General features: G+C 54.0%; 1 protein-coding gene across 3 annotated transcripts in view; it reads right to left on the reverse strand.

The window, feature by feature from the left end:
* The window catches only part of ABR (ABR activator of RhoGEF and GTPase), a 178,440-nt gene that overhangs the window by 122,705 nt on the left and 37,358 nt on the right, over positions 1–18,377 (reverse strand). The window contains exon 1 of one of the 3 annotated variants that reach the window (XM_033848367.2): positions 10,146–10,760. The exons of the other annotated variants lie outside the window; for them this stretch is intronic. Within the exon in view, the coding sequence (XP_033704258.1) occupies positions 10,146–10,206 (61 nt within the window). The 5' untranslated portion in view covers positions 10,207–10,760. Of the gene's footprint in view, positions 1–10,145; positions 10,761–18,377 lie in introns of those variants that run through there. 3 annotated transcript variants of the gene reach the window in all.

An 18,377-nucleotide genomic window follows, 5' to 3' on the forward strand; every position in this document is an offset into this window, starting at 1 on the left:
ACATGGCTGGGTGGCACACCAGCTGGTCTCTCATTAACCCTCTCAATGATGCACTAGAAAATTAACAACTAAGGCTTTCTGCTCCATTAACACCGAAGTTGGCCCTTGGCGGGGTGGGGTGGGGGTGGGGGGCATGGGGTGTGGGGGGTGGGGGGGTGGAGCGGGACAGGTTTTGTCTAGACAGAGGAACTCATAAAGGCCAGATGCCTGGGCTTCTGCCACTCAGGAAGGGGGTGGGCAGAGGAAACCTGGTATGTCTCCCATGGTGGGTGCCTCCCGTGGAGAAGTCCCCAGCAGAGACCAATCACAATGGCCGCTCCCTCTTCTCATCCTTAAGATGAGGTTAACAACCTTTCACAGCTTTACTCTGAGAATTAAATGAGATTGCGAACATGAGAACACTAGCTCAGGTGTGGTACCCACTAGGTGTCCCATCAATTGCTTTGTTATTTTTATTTTTACTGGGAAACAGAAGGGTCTGACTTGGTTCAGGGTCCACAGTCAGTCCCCTAGGAGAGGGTATAAAGGACCCTGGAGCCCTGCTACCCAAATCGTGGTCCCTAGACCGTCAACAGTAGCATTGGCATCACCTGGGAGCTTGCTAGAATACAGAACCTCAGGCCTCAGTCCAGTCCTACTGAATGAGAATCTGCATCTTAACAAGATCCCCAGGCCATTAAAATGCACAGTAGAGCTTGAGACTCTGCTCTAGTGTATTTGGTCCTAGGAAAAAACCATCTTCTCCCCTCTCCTCTCCCATCTCAGGAAATACGGGGCCCAGGACTCCGGGTGGACAGAAGTAGAGGATGCTGATGCCGCAGGGCCCTTTGATTAGCACCTGCTTGCTTGCCATGCTGCATTAAAGCACACGAGAGCACATGTTGAGAAAATTACTCCCTTCTTGATGCCTTTCAACCTTTCCCACTACTGTTTGGTAGTAGATGTCTTTAACATCGATTCTGTTTCTTTCCCTTAAACAGAGACGTAGGAGGCTCAGACCTAGAGCTTTCCAAGGGCAACAGTGTGTAACTAGAATTAATAACACTGTTGAGTGTTTAGTGCATTTATTTGTAAGGAAACTTTTTATTTATTGCAAGAGATACAGATCTTCCATTCGTTTCCTTTCTAAGTAACTGATATTTAAAACAATGAGTCAAATTGAAGAAAAACAGTTAGGTCCATAATAACGGAAGGGTGTGAATCTGGCAAAAATCACAACACGGATATAAATCACGGCAGTTTGGTAAATTACTATTCCTTACAGTTCATCAGAGCCCGCTGAGATCAGCTCATCCACTTTTTTCATATTACAGGTCATGAAATCATTGTAGTAGGTCATGACCAGCACTTCTTGGGTTTGTTTTTAATGGAGTGGAATGGAATGGAATAGAATAGAAGAGCATCAAATTATGAGAACATTGCAAATGTGATAAAACAGTAAGTACTATCCCACAAACTTCTGTTTCAGTTTGTGTGTGTCCTGGCTTACAATGTAAAATGTCTGTATTCTGTATGGGCTGTGGTCCAAAGAGTTAGCAAGCCACTCATGTAGTCCACTCTCCCTTTGGTAGGTGCCCCTGGCCTCTGCTAACTTAATTCCAATGGGAAGGAGTTGACTCCTTTGGCCAGACCACCCATGAGCATGTGTCGACGTCCCACCACAGCTCTCTGGCTCCTCTCTCATGACAGAACTGACAATAGTAGCCCCGCCACAAGTTATTAAACGGATGCTTCCCAGCCCCGCTGAGGTGAGGAAAGACTCAGGCACCTGCACAGAAAGAAGTGTGGAGGTGCACTAGCATGAAGACATGTCATTTTTGGAGGGACAGGATCCCCATCACCAGGATCTGCTCTCCTGGCCCTCTGAACCCTCCCAGGCTTGGGCAGCTCTGTTTCATTGGTCTTCCCTGAAAGATGTCTCTTCCCTTGAAGAGCAGCGATGGAGAGGGGGAAGGAGGCTGGGGGAAGGGCAGGAAGAACAGGAGAAAGCTCTGGGTGGGGGAGGGGATAGAGTTCAGCACAGGGTGGCACTTGAAGGATGGACTTGTCAAGGCTGAGCCTCTGGCCGGCTGCATCCTGGACCCACAGGGAGGGCAGGAGCACGCCGCCAGGGCAGCAGGAGGAAGAAGACTGGGGCAGCAGGTTCAAGGTCGGGGGAGGAAGGCGTCCGGAGCGCGTAAGGCCCCAGCGCCAGCTGAAATTTCACACTAGCCCCCCTACAAACGGACGAGTGAGCCAAGGGGAAGGTTCATGGGTCCCTACACCCTACCAAGCAGGAATTCCTAAAAATGCCCGCAGCCTCAGAGAAGGAAGTAAGCTGCCAGTGACATCTTGAGCAGCAAAGGGAAAGGACAAGAACGGAGTTGTGGGACCCTTTCCCCTCCCCCACGTCCCCACTTTTACCTTCCTGCTTCGCTTGTCAGCTCAAGGCAGTCTTTCACCCCCTTTATCATACCCCAAAAACTCTCCACACGCAAACCCTTTGTGCGACAAGCCCTCCTATCTTGTTTTAGCCTTTCTGGCTCCAGCCAAAGAGGGGTCTGCTAAGGAGGAAGGCCCCAGGCACAGGCTTCCTCCAGAGGCCTGAACTCTCGGCGGGGGACTCTGGGTCTGCACTGGAGCCGCCCCATCATTAGCATGCTTTGTGTGGGTGAGTTCAAATGCAGAAGCTGGTTCTGTAGCCCAACTGGCCCTGGGCCTCAGCAAAGGACCTTGGTGCGCAGTGGCCTGATTTATGGCCGAGAGCTCTCTTTATTTTCCTTTGGAAACTATGGGGGTGAATTTTAAAAGGCCTGAGATCAGAGCCAGCGTACCAGCTCTGCCAAGTCCTCTCTTCCTCTAGTCCCCACTTACTTGTCCCTTGCCCTGCTCTGCTCTGGAAACTGGGCCTTCGCTGTACCCCATCCCTACCCCCAGAGTCTATTTTCTCTACTTCCTCTTTATCTTGGGGTTAACAAACAGTCCCTCTTGCCAATAATCCAGGGACGAGGTAACTCTGGGATATGGGTTCCAAGTACCCATGGGAGAGCTCCTTGGGAATCACCTTTAGGAAGAGGCAGCCCAGCTGGTGGGCACTTACAGGGAACCCAGAGGCTGAGAGCTGCCCGAATACCACGGGGGCAGCCAAGACAGTCTCCACAGTTGTCATTCTAGCTAGAGAGGTGAACGGATCAATCAATCTCCACGAAATACCAGCTCCCATGAAAGGCGAGGGAGTGTGGGAGGAAGCGTGGTTTCGAGTCAGGCCAACCCTGTGCTCCATTCCTGGCTTGTACTCTAGCGCAAGGACCTTGAATTAATTACTTAACTTCCCTGAGTCCCAGTTTCCTCCCTATAAAATAGAGATAATTCCTTCCTACCTCATAAGGTAGGGGCTGTTGAAGATTAGTGATAACACACGGGCACTGCCCGGGACCGTGCTGACACACAGTAGGTCCTCATCGATGTTGGCTAAGATCATTATTGCTGTGGGCAGCTGAGTGGGCTCTATACAGAGTTGGAGCCATCTGAGATCCTACGCAGCTCAAACTGGGAGACCTTCGGCAATAAGTTAACCTCTCAGGGCTTCAGATTCCTCATCCATAGACCAGGGGGATGATAAAAGGTACCTCGGTGGGTTGTTAGGATAAGGTAAGGAAGTACCTACCACAGCATCTGGCGCATAGTACGACTGGTTAAACTTTATGTTTTCTGCCATTCTTCCTCGACCAAATGGAAAAATCGAATTTCCTTGAACTTGGTTGGACTAACGGGCTTTCTTTTCCTTGGGTCCAGTGGTTGTGAGAGCCCCAAGGATGAGGTTTCAAAGGTTTCTCCTTTGCAGAGCTCAGACACATTTCCCTAAAAGGTCCCCATTGCACAACTCCAGGGGTACCATCTCATAGAGCACACAGCCACCCAGACCCCAAACCTCTCAGAAAGGGATCTTTCTCATAAAGCCGTACCTTCAAGGGAGAAACTCACTCAGAAAGATGGACTATATGCTTAGGCCCAGGGCAACCTGCACCTGAATAGTGACCACAAGTGAGGAAACCAATTGCCGTTGTCCGTGGTAGCTATCCCCCAGCTAGGGAAATAACTAGGCTTAATTGTATAACATCTTCAGTCTCCATAATCTTGATCCATTAAACCCTTGCTGTTGGCCAGGAGGCAATGCCCAGGAGGAAGGGGTTAGCCCAACACACTAATAGGATCAGCCCTTCAATCCCATGAAGGTAATTATGGCCACATCCTTCCCCAACAGCCCTGAGTAAACCCGCAGATCCCTAGCCAATTTGGGGCTTTTCTAGGTAGTACCAGCTCCACTGACACCACAGGAAGGCCAAGAGCTATGCTGCCTGGAGTGACGAGGACTCTGAGCTCCATCGACATTGGCCCACCTGAGTCCTCCCAGCTGCCCAACTCCTGGAGACGTTGCTCACCTTTGACAAAATGCCTGACCACGATCTGCTACGTCTATCTGTGGTCTAGAGAGGGACACGGAAGCCTCAGAGGTGAAGGTGGAGGAAAGAGGGGAAGGGCACCTGACCAATTAGTTCACCACAGAGCCCGCCCTGTCTCCCGAAGACCACACTGACCCTGTCAGTTTCTATATGGCCAGTAAATCCACATTCGTCTTTCGTCCCGCAGTATGGTAGGGAAGGAAGGGCAGGAAGAGAAGACAGAAATAAAGCACAGGGGGCAGAAAACGGAGTGAGAGGCCCAAATGAGGTCTGAACCTGGGGGAAGAGAACTGGCTGTCCCATCTGCAGTGGGTCACGGTTGCAGCCGGCCCCACCTCAAAGGGCTCTTTGTCAAATGCCTTGGGCAGGGAGTAGGCTTGGGCGTCTATCCCCAACCCTCTTATGGGGGTGCATCCTCTAGTTTGCCTGTTGCCCTGATTTCCTTCTTCTTCCCCATTTACAGGATCAGGTTCTCCCCAAGCTTCAGAGACAAGCAGAACGCTCCCACTGCCAATCAGGGCCATCCATGGCTCCATCAGACCATATCTTGCCCAAAGGAATGCAAGCTAGGGCAGACCAAGGCCACAAGTCAAAACAATCAGCCTCTCCTATCCAGCCCCGGAGACAGGTAAGCCTGCAGGCCTCTCTCCCTGGTACTCAGTGGAAAGCGCCAAGCCCCTGCAGGTAGAATGTGGTGGGAACTCCAAGCCCCATGGATTCCCCTCAGCCTACCAGAGCCAGGGGCCCGGCTGAGGCAGACGTCGTGGAGATGACGTGCAGGTGTCCTGAAGCTGCCTACCTCCTGGTTTGGCCCAAAGGGCTCCAGCTGAGCCAAACAGCTGCAGCACCAACACTGGTGTGGGGAAGGCTTCCAATCACATAATCACAAGCCCTAGCAATGCGTGGGACTCCCTTGGGGGGTCTACAATTACCAGATCCACACAGCCAGAAACTTGTGAATGGACCAGCTAATGGGTTTCTGGGGTTTGCTGGTGGAGTGAGGAGTTAAAGGAACCAAGAACCCAGAAGTTTTCTCTTCCCTCTCATACTCACACACACAACTGGAAATTACTGTGGGCTGATTATAGCACAAGGCACTGGGCTAGGCACCAGCTGAGAACCTGGTCCAACATTCTTGCCCCTGCCTGTCCCCTCACACACTTCCCAGCCCCTTCCAAACTCCTCTGCAAGCCTTTCGTGGATCCCTGTTCAGTGACAAAGGCTGTGAGGAGCTGGACAGTTGATCAGTTCAATAGCACTCCTCATCTTCAAAGCACTTGAGAAACATTAACCGGTTAATCCCCGTGGCACCCACGGGAGACATCGTAGCCTCACTTTACAGAGAAGTGTGAGTAAGGAAGGTACCAGAATCGCCCCTGGACCCAGAGAACAGCCCAAGCCGTCCATCCTACCGGCTCTCCCCGCTTCTTCTACCCACCTAGCTATTTCTTCACCAATGTTCCTGTCATTCCTTCCTTTTCCCAAAGAACGATAACAGCAGCGATCACAACAGCAACAAAAAGATCACATTTCTCTCAGTAGGAGACTTAATTCTTCTGCCAGGCCCACCTCTGGGACTCCAGCAGCCACGTCAAATATGGGCTGGTGTTGACAAGCAGGCATACGTGACGGAGGCTTTGTCACAGGACAAGAAAGCATCCATTGGCAGGTGTTCACTGGCACCTCAGAGTGGTCTGATGCCACCTGGGTAGGAGAGTTGCCCTGATCAAATCCACACCGACTGTCAGGCCAGTGGCCTGGTCCTTGGTGCAGCTAATATAGGAATAAGGTGGGAAACGGAGGCAGGTTCCTGATCATCTGGAGATGGGTTTGTATCCCCACAGCCCCAGATGCTTTCCTGGCCATGGGACAGGGCACTGAGTCTGTAAGGGGCATAAAAATATCACCAGAGATTTCCCTTGGAAATGTCGCTTGGGGTCACAGAAGTGAGCTCCAAAGGCAGGTTCTAATAACTACAGATGATCATGTTCTGTCTTCTATGAGGCCCAAATATCTAGAGGTTTTGCTTGGCTCCACAGTCGGCATGTTTGAGGCCAGAGCTAAATTGCCTGGGACAAAAAAGAGGCTGGAATGGCCAAGGAAGAGACCTTAAATGTAGCCCTCAGTTCTCTTTTACACAGATCCTGAAAGATTTCGTCTCTACTCGGAGGAACAGAGAAAGTTTCAGAGCACCTCCCATTTTTGTTATTCCACAGAACTTAGTATGATCCAACCTGATCCCGTGGTACAGAAGAAAACCAAGAGAAAGTGGTGTCTAGTGGAAACAGTGGTGAGAGAAAGACAGAGAGAAGATAAGATGAAGAACACAGGCAGAAAAGACGTGTGGAGAGAAACACACCAGCTCCAGGGAAAGAATCTAGGCAAGGCACTGAGGGGGCAAAGCTGACACTATTACATTCATGTAGGAAAATGAATGGTCCAGAGACAGGAGGTGGGGTGGCTGGAACTAGTTTACCGGGGGCAAAGGCCGTGCTCCAATCAGTCCCAGGTCACACGGGCAGCTGGGAGCCAGCCCATCTCCTTGAGTCAGACAGATCTCCATCACTACAGACCTTCAGGACTTCTACTGTAGGGGAAAGAGGGGGTCTGAGGTTCACCCCTTGTCAAGTGACCATGAGCCTGCAGCGGAAGTGTGCACAGATGCTAAAGCCAGAAGATTGAGCCGACAACTCCAAAGGTAAGACGTGTGAGGGGAGGGGCTGGCTGTCAGCCTGGCATCTTAGGTGTAGAGAATCACCAGCCTCAGTGAAATTAGACAGAGCCTCAGCCACCCCTGCCCTGGCTCCAGGGCCAGCCCTCAGTTCCTCCAAGACACACAGAGGCAAGTTAGGCTCAGTCATTCAGACCATTTACCCCGCTGGACCATTTTGGGGAGAACTCTGACAGAGGTCCCCCATTCCATGACATTCCAAGACCTTGAATAAGTTCAGGCATATCTAGGTGACACTCAGGGTCTTCCTCACCAGCCTAGGGTATGATCTAAATCCGAGCCTTGTCACTTACCAGTCATGTGACCTTGGGTAATGATTTTAGCCTATTCAGCCTCTCTTCCTGTAAAAGGGAGATAAGACTACCTATCTTGCAGAGTTGTGCGGTATGGAGAGCCCGGATGGAGTGCCTAGCGCAGTGCCGGCATATGGTAGGTCCTCAGGAGACGCTACTATCACTGTCACCTGGAGCAGCGCTTAGAAGGAGCCTCCGTCACTGGGTCATTCACATCCCTAAGAAGTACACGGGCTACCCTGTGCCCTGGGTACATCCCCTTTACAATTCCTGATGGACTTGGCTTTTGTGGGGACTTGCCACCCTGTGAACCTTGTGAGCAGAGAGCTTCCTGAGAGGCAGAGGAACTTCCTCTGGGAGGCACAAAAACCATGCTGCCAGGCAAATGACAGCTTGGGTATTTGTTTTAATTTAGGCTCTTGTCAAGAGGAAAATTTATGGCTAACAGCCCAAACATGACTGCACAGCACCTCCCCAGGAAGCCTCATTCTACGGCTCTCCAATCAGCTGTTTGGAAGAAGGAGGCAAGGACTCCTCCTCACATGGCTGCCAAGTTGGTGTGCCCCCTCCCCTCCATCCAGGCTGCCCCAGGAGCCCAGAGGCTAGGGCAGCAGCATAAGGGTAGACAGCTCAGATGCCAGCCTGCCTGAGTCAGGGCTGATAAACAGGCACCCCTCAAAGAAGGCCTCCGTCTAATTCCCTTTTCCAATCCCACCTTCCTCCAGTCGGAAATTTTCAAAGCACCCTCAGGCAATTTTGCTCCTTTGCTCCAGGTTGTGTTTGTGTGTGGGGTTAGGTGTTGGGGTGGGTTGGGGGTGGTAGGAAAACTTGGAAATGATCAGATGATCAGGTGGGGGAGTCTTCTTTAAGGCAATGAAGAGAAAGCCAGAGACAGGTTTCCATAGGATTCTATGCTCTGGGAAATAGGGAAAGCAGTACTGGGTTTTGCAAAGAGTCAGAAATATTCAGGAACATAAGCTGCATGTGAATATGAGGCATTGTTATGACTGTTATTTGCAAGAGCACAGCTAAGAGAAGGTCACTAATCCTTCCTTCGGGTCAGGAGCTGATCTGCAGCAGGGCTCTGAACAGATGTGTGCCCCATTCAGGCAAACACACGTGCACACACACCACACAGCAACCGTGGGCCCTGACCTTCACCCAACGATGCTGGCCTCTGCAGGGGAAGGAGCAGATGGAGTGGCTGGGCTTGGCGGGGGACCGACACCCAGGGGATCCAGCTTTGTCCCTTTGATGTTGAAAAACCAAAGCAGAATGAACCATCACAAGGAGAGCTGGGGCGGGGGGGGGGGGGGGGGGGGGAGGCGGAGGAAAGGAAAGGGAAAAGGATGGGGATGGGGTGGGGAGGAGGAAAGGAAAGGAAAAAGGATGAAGGGAGAAGAGGGAGAAGAAAAAGGTATGGGGAATGGTGGGGACCCAAGGGGATACAGAGGTCAGAGGTTGGGTACTGAGTACTGAGGAGCCTCCAGGGCAAGCCTTTGGGGTTCAAGGCATCACCTTGTCCACTCCGCCCACCGTAAGACTGTTACCAAGGAATTCGAGCCAGGTTGACCCTTAAAAATGTCCTTGTCCCATGGCATCCAGGGTCCAGAACCAGAACCTGGCTCCACCTATCTCCCCCAACCCCTGCCCCTGCCTCAGGACTCTGGGCTAGGAAACCTAGCAAGAGAGAGTGGGAGGGTCCCACTGAACCGATCAGGGAGGGTGAAATCCACTTACTATCTTCTTCAGGGGTTATCAAGACCCTCTTCCTGTACCACTGAAAGCTAGGGGAAGGTGTCTCAAGGGAGGGGTGGGAGAAATGCAGTGCTTTAGCCACCTAAGCAAGTCGGAGTCGGAGTCGGAGTCGGAGTCAGGGTCGGGGTCGGGGTCGGGTTCCGGGCGCTGAAGGCTGGGCGCAAGCCCCCGGAAGGTACGAGTGGTCAGTTACACATCCCCAGTGGCAGTGCAAGGGCAATCACGTGATCGTGGCAGATTTGGGAGCGAGGGGGTGGAGACGCCGCCGAGGTTAGTGTTTTTCTTTTTTGAGGGGTGTGGAAGGAGGGGAGAGGGGGAGGGAGGGGGAAAGTGCGGGTGATGCTGAGCCCGGCAGGAAGTACTGCTGAGCTGGGGGTTTTCAGGTCCTGAATCCAAATGGCCCCCACAGAGATGTGCACCTACAGTCTCCCTTACCACACGACCCCACCCCCACCCCGAAACACACTGGCCTCAGGATGTCCCTGAGGTGGCAAACTCAGGCGCCAAGGACTTTACCAAAAATGGCCTTTCTGCTTCAACGTGGGCAGAAGGACAAGCCAGTCGAGGAGCGGAGGCAGCACCCTACAAGAGCTCTCCCCTCTTCCCCAGGGTTGGGGAGTGCTCGGTTACACAACAGGTGGGAGAGGGGTGACACAGCTCTCCTGGCCCCGTCGGTCCACTGCGCACCCCCTCCGGGTTGAAGTCCACTCTGGTGACCCCATTCGCGGCCGATCGCGGGACCCTACGCCGCTCGCCCGCCTGCCGGCCCGCCGGGCACCTGGGCGGCCGTGCCCGCAGCCCCTAGTCCGCGCGGGGCTCCCCAGAGAAGCCCGGCATCGCGGGCCTCGGGGCCGTCCAGGCGCAGCGCGGGGTGCCGGGGCCCCTTCCCGCCTGGCCTCCCCTGCCCGAGCGCACACGTACTGCTGTAGAGGGTGTCGATCCAGGAGAGGCGCGGCAGGCCCCGGTGGCTGAGCGGCTCCATGCCCGCGGCTCCGCGCGGCGGCGGCGGCGGCGGCGGCGGCGGCGGCTCCGTCAGATCGGAAACCCGACCCTCATCGCACAACAAAGGAGGGAGGGCGCGGGCGGCGGGCGGGCGGCCAGCCCCAGAGGCCGAAGTTGCCGAGCGCGGGGTGGAAGCCGGGGGAGGCGGGGAAACAGGTAGCAGGGAGGACCGAGCCGGAGCTGCCCGGGAGGAGGGGAGGGCGGGCGAGGGCCGGCGAGCGCCCCCGGGAGCCCTTCCGGCCCCTGCGACCGCCGCGAGCCCCGCTGCGGATCCCGGAGCGGCGGCCCCGCAGCCCGCCCGCCAACTAGCAACTTCTCCGGGGCTGCACGGCGCCCAGGGGCGGGGGGGGCGGGGGCCGCGACCAATCGGCGCGAGGCTCCCGCGCCCCCTCCCCGCAGCACGCCTCCAGAGCCGGGTAGGGGTGTGGGGAGCAGCCGGGGTCCCCACGCGAGAGGCGCTCCAGCCGGTGACGGAGGAGTGGCCCGCGGGGGGTCTCCGGGCTGCGGCGCAGGCCCAGGCTCCTCTTCCTCCCCTCGCTGGGCTCGGCCAAATTCTGGCAACCCGCTGACTAGGTGCCGCGGGGAGACCTACGAGCCCGCAGGGGTGACATCACCTGCCACCCCAGGATCTCTAAGCGCAGTTTCAGGGGCCAGTGAGGCTCCCAGGCCCCTCCCCTAGGCAAGCCTGGGGAGCGGCGCTGACGGGGTTAACGTCCTGCCCGCCCGCGGGAATTCTTGGCTGCCCTAGGACTCTTTCCTTCCAAACCTTAACAGTGCCTCATCTATTTAAACACCCTTGACCCAAAGGCCGGGCGGTTCCTGCCCTACACACCAGCGGGCGGCGGCTGGAGAAAGGCGGGAGGCCGGGGTTCGTCGAGGGGCTGTGGAGGATAAACTGGGTTACAGGAGAGACCCCAGGGTCTCCGCTGGGTTCCCTCCAGGAGCCTTCTCTGGGGATCCCAGCCACAGCCCCTGTAAGGAGAGACACCATGCATGCCTAATCACAAGCTGAGGGAAGGCTGGGGTCAAGATGCCTTTGAGAACAGACCTTTAGAAACAAAATTCCTTCTAAGACCCGCCCCCCCCGCCCCCCAAAAGCTGTGAAGAGGTTGGAGTGGGGGAGTTTTATACCTGTGCCCTGGGTGCACGTTCTAAGTGACCCAAGGCAACTTGGCTGCAGGTTTGGTCCTACAGGCCTCCTTGGAACAAAGGACCCTGGAGAAGGGACTGGAGAGGAGGGAGGGTCAGGCTAGGGTGGTCCAGGGCAGTGGGGCTAAATCTCCTTTCCTGAACCCAAGGGAAGGGAGGCAGCGGGCTCACAAGGGAACCCTGCCCTGGACCATTTACCCTGCTTTTACCTCAGATAGTGAGGTTTCTGATAATGGACCAGACCCTCCCACCCCTCATGTCCAAGCAGCTTTAAGGGCAAAGACTTCATGGGACCCAGGTCAATGGACAGGGTTACAAGGCAAAGCTCACCCTGGCCTCTATAGGGGGCAGTGTTGTCAGCATCTCCAGAGCATTTGGGCGGGGGGGGGGCTCATCATCTCAAACAACCACAGATCTAGTTCTTCTTAAAAAAGAAAAAATTTAATCGAAGTATAGTTGACATGCAATATTATATTAGTTTCAGACCTTGTTCTTAAGCGGAGAAGCAGACCCTCACCCATGATGCTGACAGGAAGCCTGCACCCAGCCCCTGCAGCTGCTTAGGGAGCGGCCTCCAGAACTGCCCAAGGGGAGGTGGTGGCCACTAGGCTCACAGCAGGCTGGGTAAGCCCCTGGGAGTTGCAGGGGAAGATGCTCTGGGGAGTGAAAAGCCTCCATAGGTGGCTGCGTGGGTGTTTTTCAACCTAGAGGTGACACTGTCCCCTCACTGCATCCACTTGGCTCTCTAGCACCCCAGGCCTCCTGGCTCAGGCTCTGGATCTTGTGGGTCTCCCTGCTCAGCTGTCACCCTCCCACCGTCTCTGACTTGCACACAAGACTGGGAGGACCAAGCAAGCAGGCACCTGGAGCTTGGCAGAGAGGGGGGCGTGCATCTCCAATGAGATGCTCCAGAAATAGAGCCAGGATGGGAGAGGAAGCAAACGGGCTCCTGGAGGAACCAGAGGGAGGACAGTGAGATGGAGGAGCAGAGAGGGGCCCAGGGCCTCTCTTCTTGCCACACGGGAGGCACAGAACCCAGAAGAAAGGTGCAAGCAGGAGCCCCGCCCGGGGAAGCAGCAGCACTGCCCCCTCCCCAAGGACCCCCATCTCCACCAAGGCAGCCTGGGCCCTCTCTGCACGCTGCCTGATGGCCACATCTGGGCACTGACTGCGAGGAGGCCATGGATGTATGTTTCTGCGTGAGTCACATACATTTGCATACATTTTACATTTTTATCTACAAAGGCTGGAACAAGCTATTTTCAGACTAAAATGTTAACAGTTGCTCTCCTTAACACTGCCATAGTTTGCTTTTTTCTACCTTCTGTCCAAGCCTGTCCTGGACCTCCCAATCCAGAACAAAATAGAGGGGAGAGGGGAGAGGGATCTTGGAGGAAAATAAGGAGGAACACTTCTAATACTTAACAGAGAACGCCTGCAGTGGACCTGGCTTGGATCTTAAGGCTTTGTTTACATGACAACCTCACTGTTAGCTCAGCTCCTTCCATTTTCCAGATGAGCAAACTGGGGCACTGGTCAGCTAAGTAACCTGTCCAGACAGTAAGTGGAGGGCTGAGACTTGAACCCTGGCAGTCTACTCGTGTAGCTAAAATGCCACGCATGCTGCCTCCACTGTCAGGGTTGAAAGCAGGCGAAGGTCCCTGGAAATCTTCGCGGGTCCGTGGGTTAGAGACCACCTTCTAGAAAACTCTCCCAATCCTCTTCCATCTCCATACAACTGTCTCACACATATGTCCCAGGAAAGGGCAGTTACTTCAAGATCCCTTGATGCCTATATTGGATGGCTTCCAATAGACACTAACATCACAAACGTTAGACATTAACATCTAACCTTGGCTACAGAGACAAGTGTGTGGAAGCACCAGGGTGATATGAGACCAGGACAGAAACCTCCAGATTCCTGGCACTGAGTGTGGAGAGGAGGTGGGGGGAGACCCAATACCACATCCTAGGAAGGAAGGAGTTGCAAGAGTCATTCTCATTCGCCTTGTGCCAAAGGTGAAGTGCTCTGCCAGCAACCTGCATCTGTCAGAGCAGCAGGGGGACGTTCCGTGGACAGGCCACCCTGATTCAGCTAAGTGTGGACCTGCCCGTGCACCCCAAGGCACTGAATCAGCACCCATCACACCTCATCCTCCAAGTCTGCGCTAACCATTTGCTGTCTAGCCCTTTGGGTGAACACGTTCCTCCTTCCCCTCCGGCCTGTGCACTCAGTCTGTCCTGGCTCCCTGCTGCCCATAGCAACGGGCCTGCTCCTGCCTCACCACCAGATTTAAGGGGGATTTAAGGGTAGGTTGCTGGGAGCACTGGGCTGATGATGAGGGGCCGAGTGGGAAGAAGATATATCCCATCCTGAAGGTCAGCGGCCTTGCCCTTAATCCCCAGGGCTGTGCTACTCACTCCCTCTCCAATGGGAAAAGGGTGACCATGCTTAGAAACAAAACTGGGTATCTCCACTGTTCTTCCCTCCTTGCTGTTAGCAGCTCAGCTCCACTGTGCACAACAGGAAGGCCCCTGGGAGTCCCTGCAGGGGTCACTGTTGATGAAGAAGATGTCCATTCACCTCTTCCCACTCTGAGTCCCACAGAGAGCACCAGCGTGAGCAGGCTGGAGGTACAGGTGGTCAGGGGTGGGGTGGCGGTGGGCTCCGCATTCAAATTCACAAAAACAAGGGACTTCCCTGGCGGTCCAGTGGTTAGGACTCCTCGCTTCCACTGCAGGGGGCACGGGTTCCATCCCTGGTCAGGGAACTAAGATCCTGCATGCCGTACGGTGCAGCCAAAAAAACAAAAACAAAAACAAAATCAGACTGTGATCGTCAAAAACCCGTTGGCACCCTTTCTGGCAGATCAGCTCTTTAAAAGCTGGGACTGCATCTTTTTTCACTGCACTCAGCCCCGTGGATGAATGAAGCAGGTAGACCTCCAAGGCAGCCGTTACTACACTGCGCCCCCAGACCAGCATTCTGCCAAAAGCCCCATAGATCGGCCTTCAATAATACATGCTGAATAAATAAAACTAATGACGGCTAACTTTGATGGAGTGCTTCCTGAGTGCCAGGCCCTGCTTCACATAGACCACCTTTCTTAGTCCTCATAATGAACCAATGAGATAGGCACTACTAGTCTCTCCATTCCGTCCTGCAGAAGCAGGAAGGCTATGCTATTGGCCAGCTAGCAGGTGGTGATACTTGGAAATGAACCGAGATTCTGAATCCGGAGTCCACATGTGTAATCTCTGTACGGGGCTGCAATGAGGGAATAAATGAATAAACAGAATGAAGTTATAGACTCAGGGAGGATGAAATTGGAGCTACAGGAGGAAGGCAATTCCAGAACCCCCCAGAGCCACCAATGATTAAGCAGAAAGAGAACTGGTTCCCAAAGAAAACCGCATCTACTACAACAGGGCACAGGACCCTGGAGACAAGCTAGCTGCAATCGATCCGATGACGATTTCCTGAACTCTAGTCCCCGCCAAACCCCACTTTCCAGCCTCAGTTTTCACATCTCTAGGTGGGCACCCAGGTGGAGCAGGGAGATGACCTCCAGGCTTCCTATCTGCCCTGGCAGACCCCGGATTGGCCTGTTTCTGGCTCCTTGCTTCATTTCCTTTAACCTCTGTACAGTAAATCAGCATCTACTCTTCTAAGATTCACCCTCACCCCTTGGGCCTGGAAAGAAGAGAATTCCCCAGGCCTCTCCTGGGTCACCTCTAAGTGGGAAGTTCTGGCCTAACAGTCTGTCCTTTGCCCTCTTCCTTCCCGTCTCTTCCGAGGCTCCTCACTTTTCCAGCAGACAGCGAGATCTACAGGCAGCACAGGCTTACTGGAAGCCCTCCTCGCTGTTCATTTCTCTTCCAAAGTTTTGCGTCAGCTTGAGTCACGGGAGAGATCTAAGAGTCATGGCAAGATGTAAACCAAAGGATTACATTCACCTCCTTGTTGCCTCCCTCGGCACCCTGGTCGGGAGAAGCACGGTGACATCCAGGTCCCTGTAGCTGTGAAGCTCCCCACAGACACCCACATATTTCTCGGGGGCTGTGCTGAAGCCCCACTCCCATGGCTAGTGCCACAGTGAGTCCAGCATCCCCGGAAGAGTAGCTGCTTTAGAGTACACTAAGCAAGCTGCAATTTCAGGAGGGCCTCGGGCCACGCCCCAGCTAAAGTGGCCCTCACCCGACAGGGCTCGGATCGTTCCACCGAGAGGTCAACATGCGAGGTTTCCGAGAGCAGATTAGAGGGCTCGACAGTAGGGTCTGGAGCCCCCTGCCTGATTTACTTACCACAGCATCCCCATCAGCATTTGGAAAGAGGCAAGCAGAAGAGACAGAAGGATTCTACAAGTCCCCAGAACCCAGAGACAAAGTTCAATGGCTCCAACCTTATCAGCTCCAAGTGAAGCAAAGGCATGACTCTCTGGGGCCAGAGCTCACAGGCTGGCCCTCTGCCCTCCCGTGGTCACCATTCCCCTGAAGCTGGCTGTGCTTCTTGCTCTCTCAGCCAGAGTTCTGCAGGTGCCTCCCAGCCCTGCGCTGCTCTGCCACGAGCTCTGACGCCACCCGCCAGGCTGGCCCTGTCCCTGTCCCTGTCAGGCCCAGGAGTGGCTGCAGGGGCTGAGGGCTGGCTGTCAAGGAGACCAGCTCCAAGAGGTGGTGGCTCAGCATTCAAGAAGGGGAGGACAAAGGAGCATCGGAGCCTAGCCAGTGGTGCTTGTCATCAGTGGAGTCTCGCTCTGGGGTTACCGTTCAAGTTCATGGTGTGTGGCCCTGTCTCTTTAAGGACCAGGCCTCTTTAAGAGGAGTTCCCTCTGCAGTCACTCCAGCCACCAGTGGTCCTGCGGCAGACAACGGGGACTCCCAAGCGCCATCTGGTGGTCCAACAGAGCAGCATCTCAGCCACCCTGGACACAGTCCTGCCACCCTGGACACAGTCCAGCCAAGAGGCCTGGAAATACCTGCACCAAAATCTCAGCTTCGTCCACCGGATCTTGCTCTGGGCTTTTGGGTTACCACTGTGAGCAATGAGGCTACAGAAGTCAGGAGGAACTCCCTTTGGGGTCAGGAGACAGCAGGAGCCCCCATGAGTGGCCTGGGAAGAATAACCATCCCACTGGACCAAAGCTTCTCTAAGATATTCTGAAATTAGAGGACTTATCAAGTCTTCCTGCTGGCCATCTGCAGGACATAAGGCCTGTATGTATCCTGTTCCCATAAACACTGGAACAGTAGTTCTCAATTAGGAGAGGGCTAGTTTGTATTGCCCCACCAGGAAGTATATTTGAAAATGTGTCGGAGCATTTTAAAGCCAGAGATGTTGAAATGTCCTGCAGTATGCAGAAGTATCCCAAAGAAGGTCTGTCCCCAAATGCCAACAGTGTTAAGAACACTACTTGGTTAGGAGGAACAGCGGCTTGTTCCTTAGCAACCACACACACACACACACACACACACACACACACACACACACACACCACCGTTCTTCTTTCCCCCATCATTCTGCCTTTGGCGTCCTCCTTAAATTTTACCTTTATAACCTTAGAGGTGGAGAGAGGGAGTGATCTGGCCAAGGCACCCTTCACAAGGAACGCCAGTGCCCCTGGCTGCCCCTCCCCCAAAGCCAGGCACACACTTGCACCCAGTGTGCGTTGGGCTGTTATGACCCTTAGATGGGAAAGGCAGACAGGCTGGCAGCCTGACTCAGACCGTTAGGAAGCAGCAGATGGTCTCTGAGAAGAAATCACAGAAAACTGGCCCCTCCTTCCCCCAAGGGGCCACCCTGCCTTCCTTCCCACATGGATGACTCAACCTAGCTTTGCTCTCTGTCTCCAAACTGTCCCGTGACACCCATCTTTCACATAAGGCACTTTCAAGTACTGATCGTGAAACCCGGTGAGTCCTAATTTCTCCTTCCCCAAGCTCACCGCATCCTGATCTGGGCTGGTCAGCTCAGTTTCATGAACACTGTCTGGTGCCACTGGCTGACATGAGAAACCGACACACGTGACATATGTTCTAATGAAGGAAGAGTGGAAAAAAATGAAACACCGTCTGCAGTGGTCAGTGGAAGCCACACAGTGGTCACATCTGAGCTGGGCCTGTTGGTCTGAGAAGTCGCAGGCTCATGAGGCTGACATCATAGCTAGAACGATCAGTTGGGGGAAGAAGTTTTCCAGCATCAAACGGCAACTAGAGAACACGTCCCATTGCTGTCAGAATAAAGACCACACCCTTTCAGTGGCACACAAGGCCCTGTGGCCTGGCCCCTCCCCTCCTCTCATCTTCATCTGGCACATTCTTCTCCCGGTTCTCTCTTGCTTTTTCGGAACTTTTGAACAGGACGACATCTCTGGCTAAAATGCTCTATCCAACTCTGCCCAGATACCTCCTATCTTCCCTCTAATCGTAAATATCACTTCTGCTAGGAAGCTGTCCCTAACCACCAGACCGGGGAGGCCTGCATTTCAGATGACTCAGTGCTCTAGTAAATCACCTAATGCCTGTCTCCTCTGCTAGACTGAGAGCTCCGAGAAGGTATGAACCTCATCTCTCTTGTTCACCACTGTACCCCTGGCACCTTGAAATAGTGGTTTCAATGAACGAATAAGTAAATGAATGAATGAATGACCAAAGATGCTCCTGGTCACTAAGACCTTAGAATGCGGGAGTACAGAAGTTTCAGCCGACCCAGCTCCAACTGGAAAGAACTGTTGGGGGGAATTCCCTGGTGGTCCAGCGGTTAGGACTCTGCGCTCTCACTGCTGAGGGCCGGGGTTCAATCCCTGGCTGGGGAACTAACATCCCACAAGCTGAGCAGTGCAGAAAAAAAAAAAAAAAAGACAACAGTCAAGGCCAGTTGGAATGTCATGTCGAGAATGGTCTCACTCTCCGAAAGACGCAGAAAAACAACAGGATCCTAGAGTCGGATCTGGAGGAGAAGAATCGCTGTTCCAATTAATTCTCTAACTGCTCACACGAAATCCC

The sequence above is a fragment of the Tursiops truncatus genome, chromosome 20, assembly GCF_011762595.2.
Source record: "Tursiops truncatus isolate mTurTru1 chromosome 20, mTurTru1.mat.Y, whole genome shotgun sequence".
NCBI classification, from domain to species: Eukaryota; Metazoa; Chordata; class Mammalia; order Artiodactyla; family Delphinidae; genus Tursiops; species Tursiops truncatus.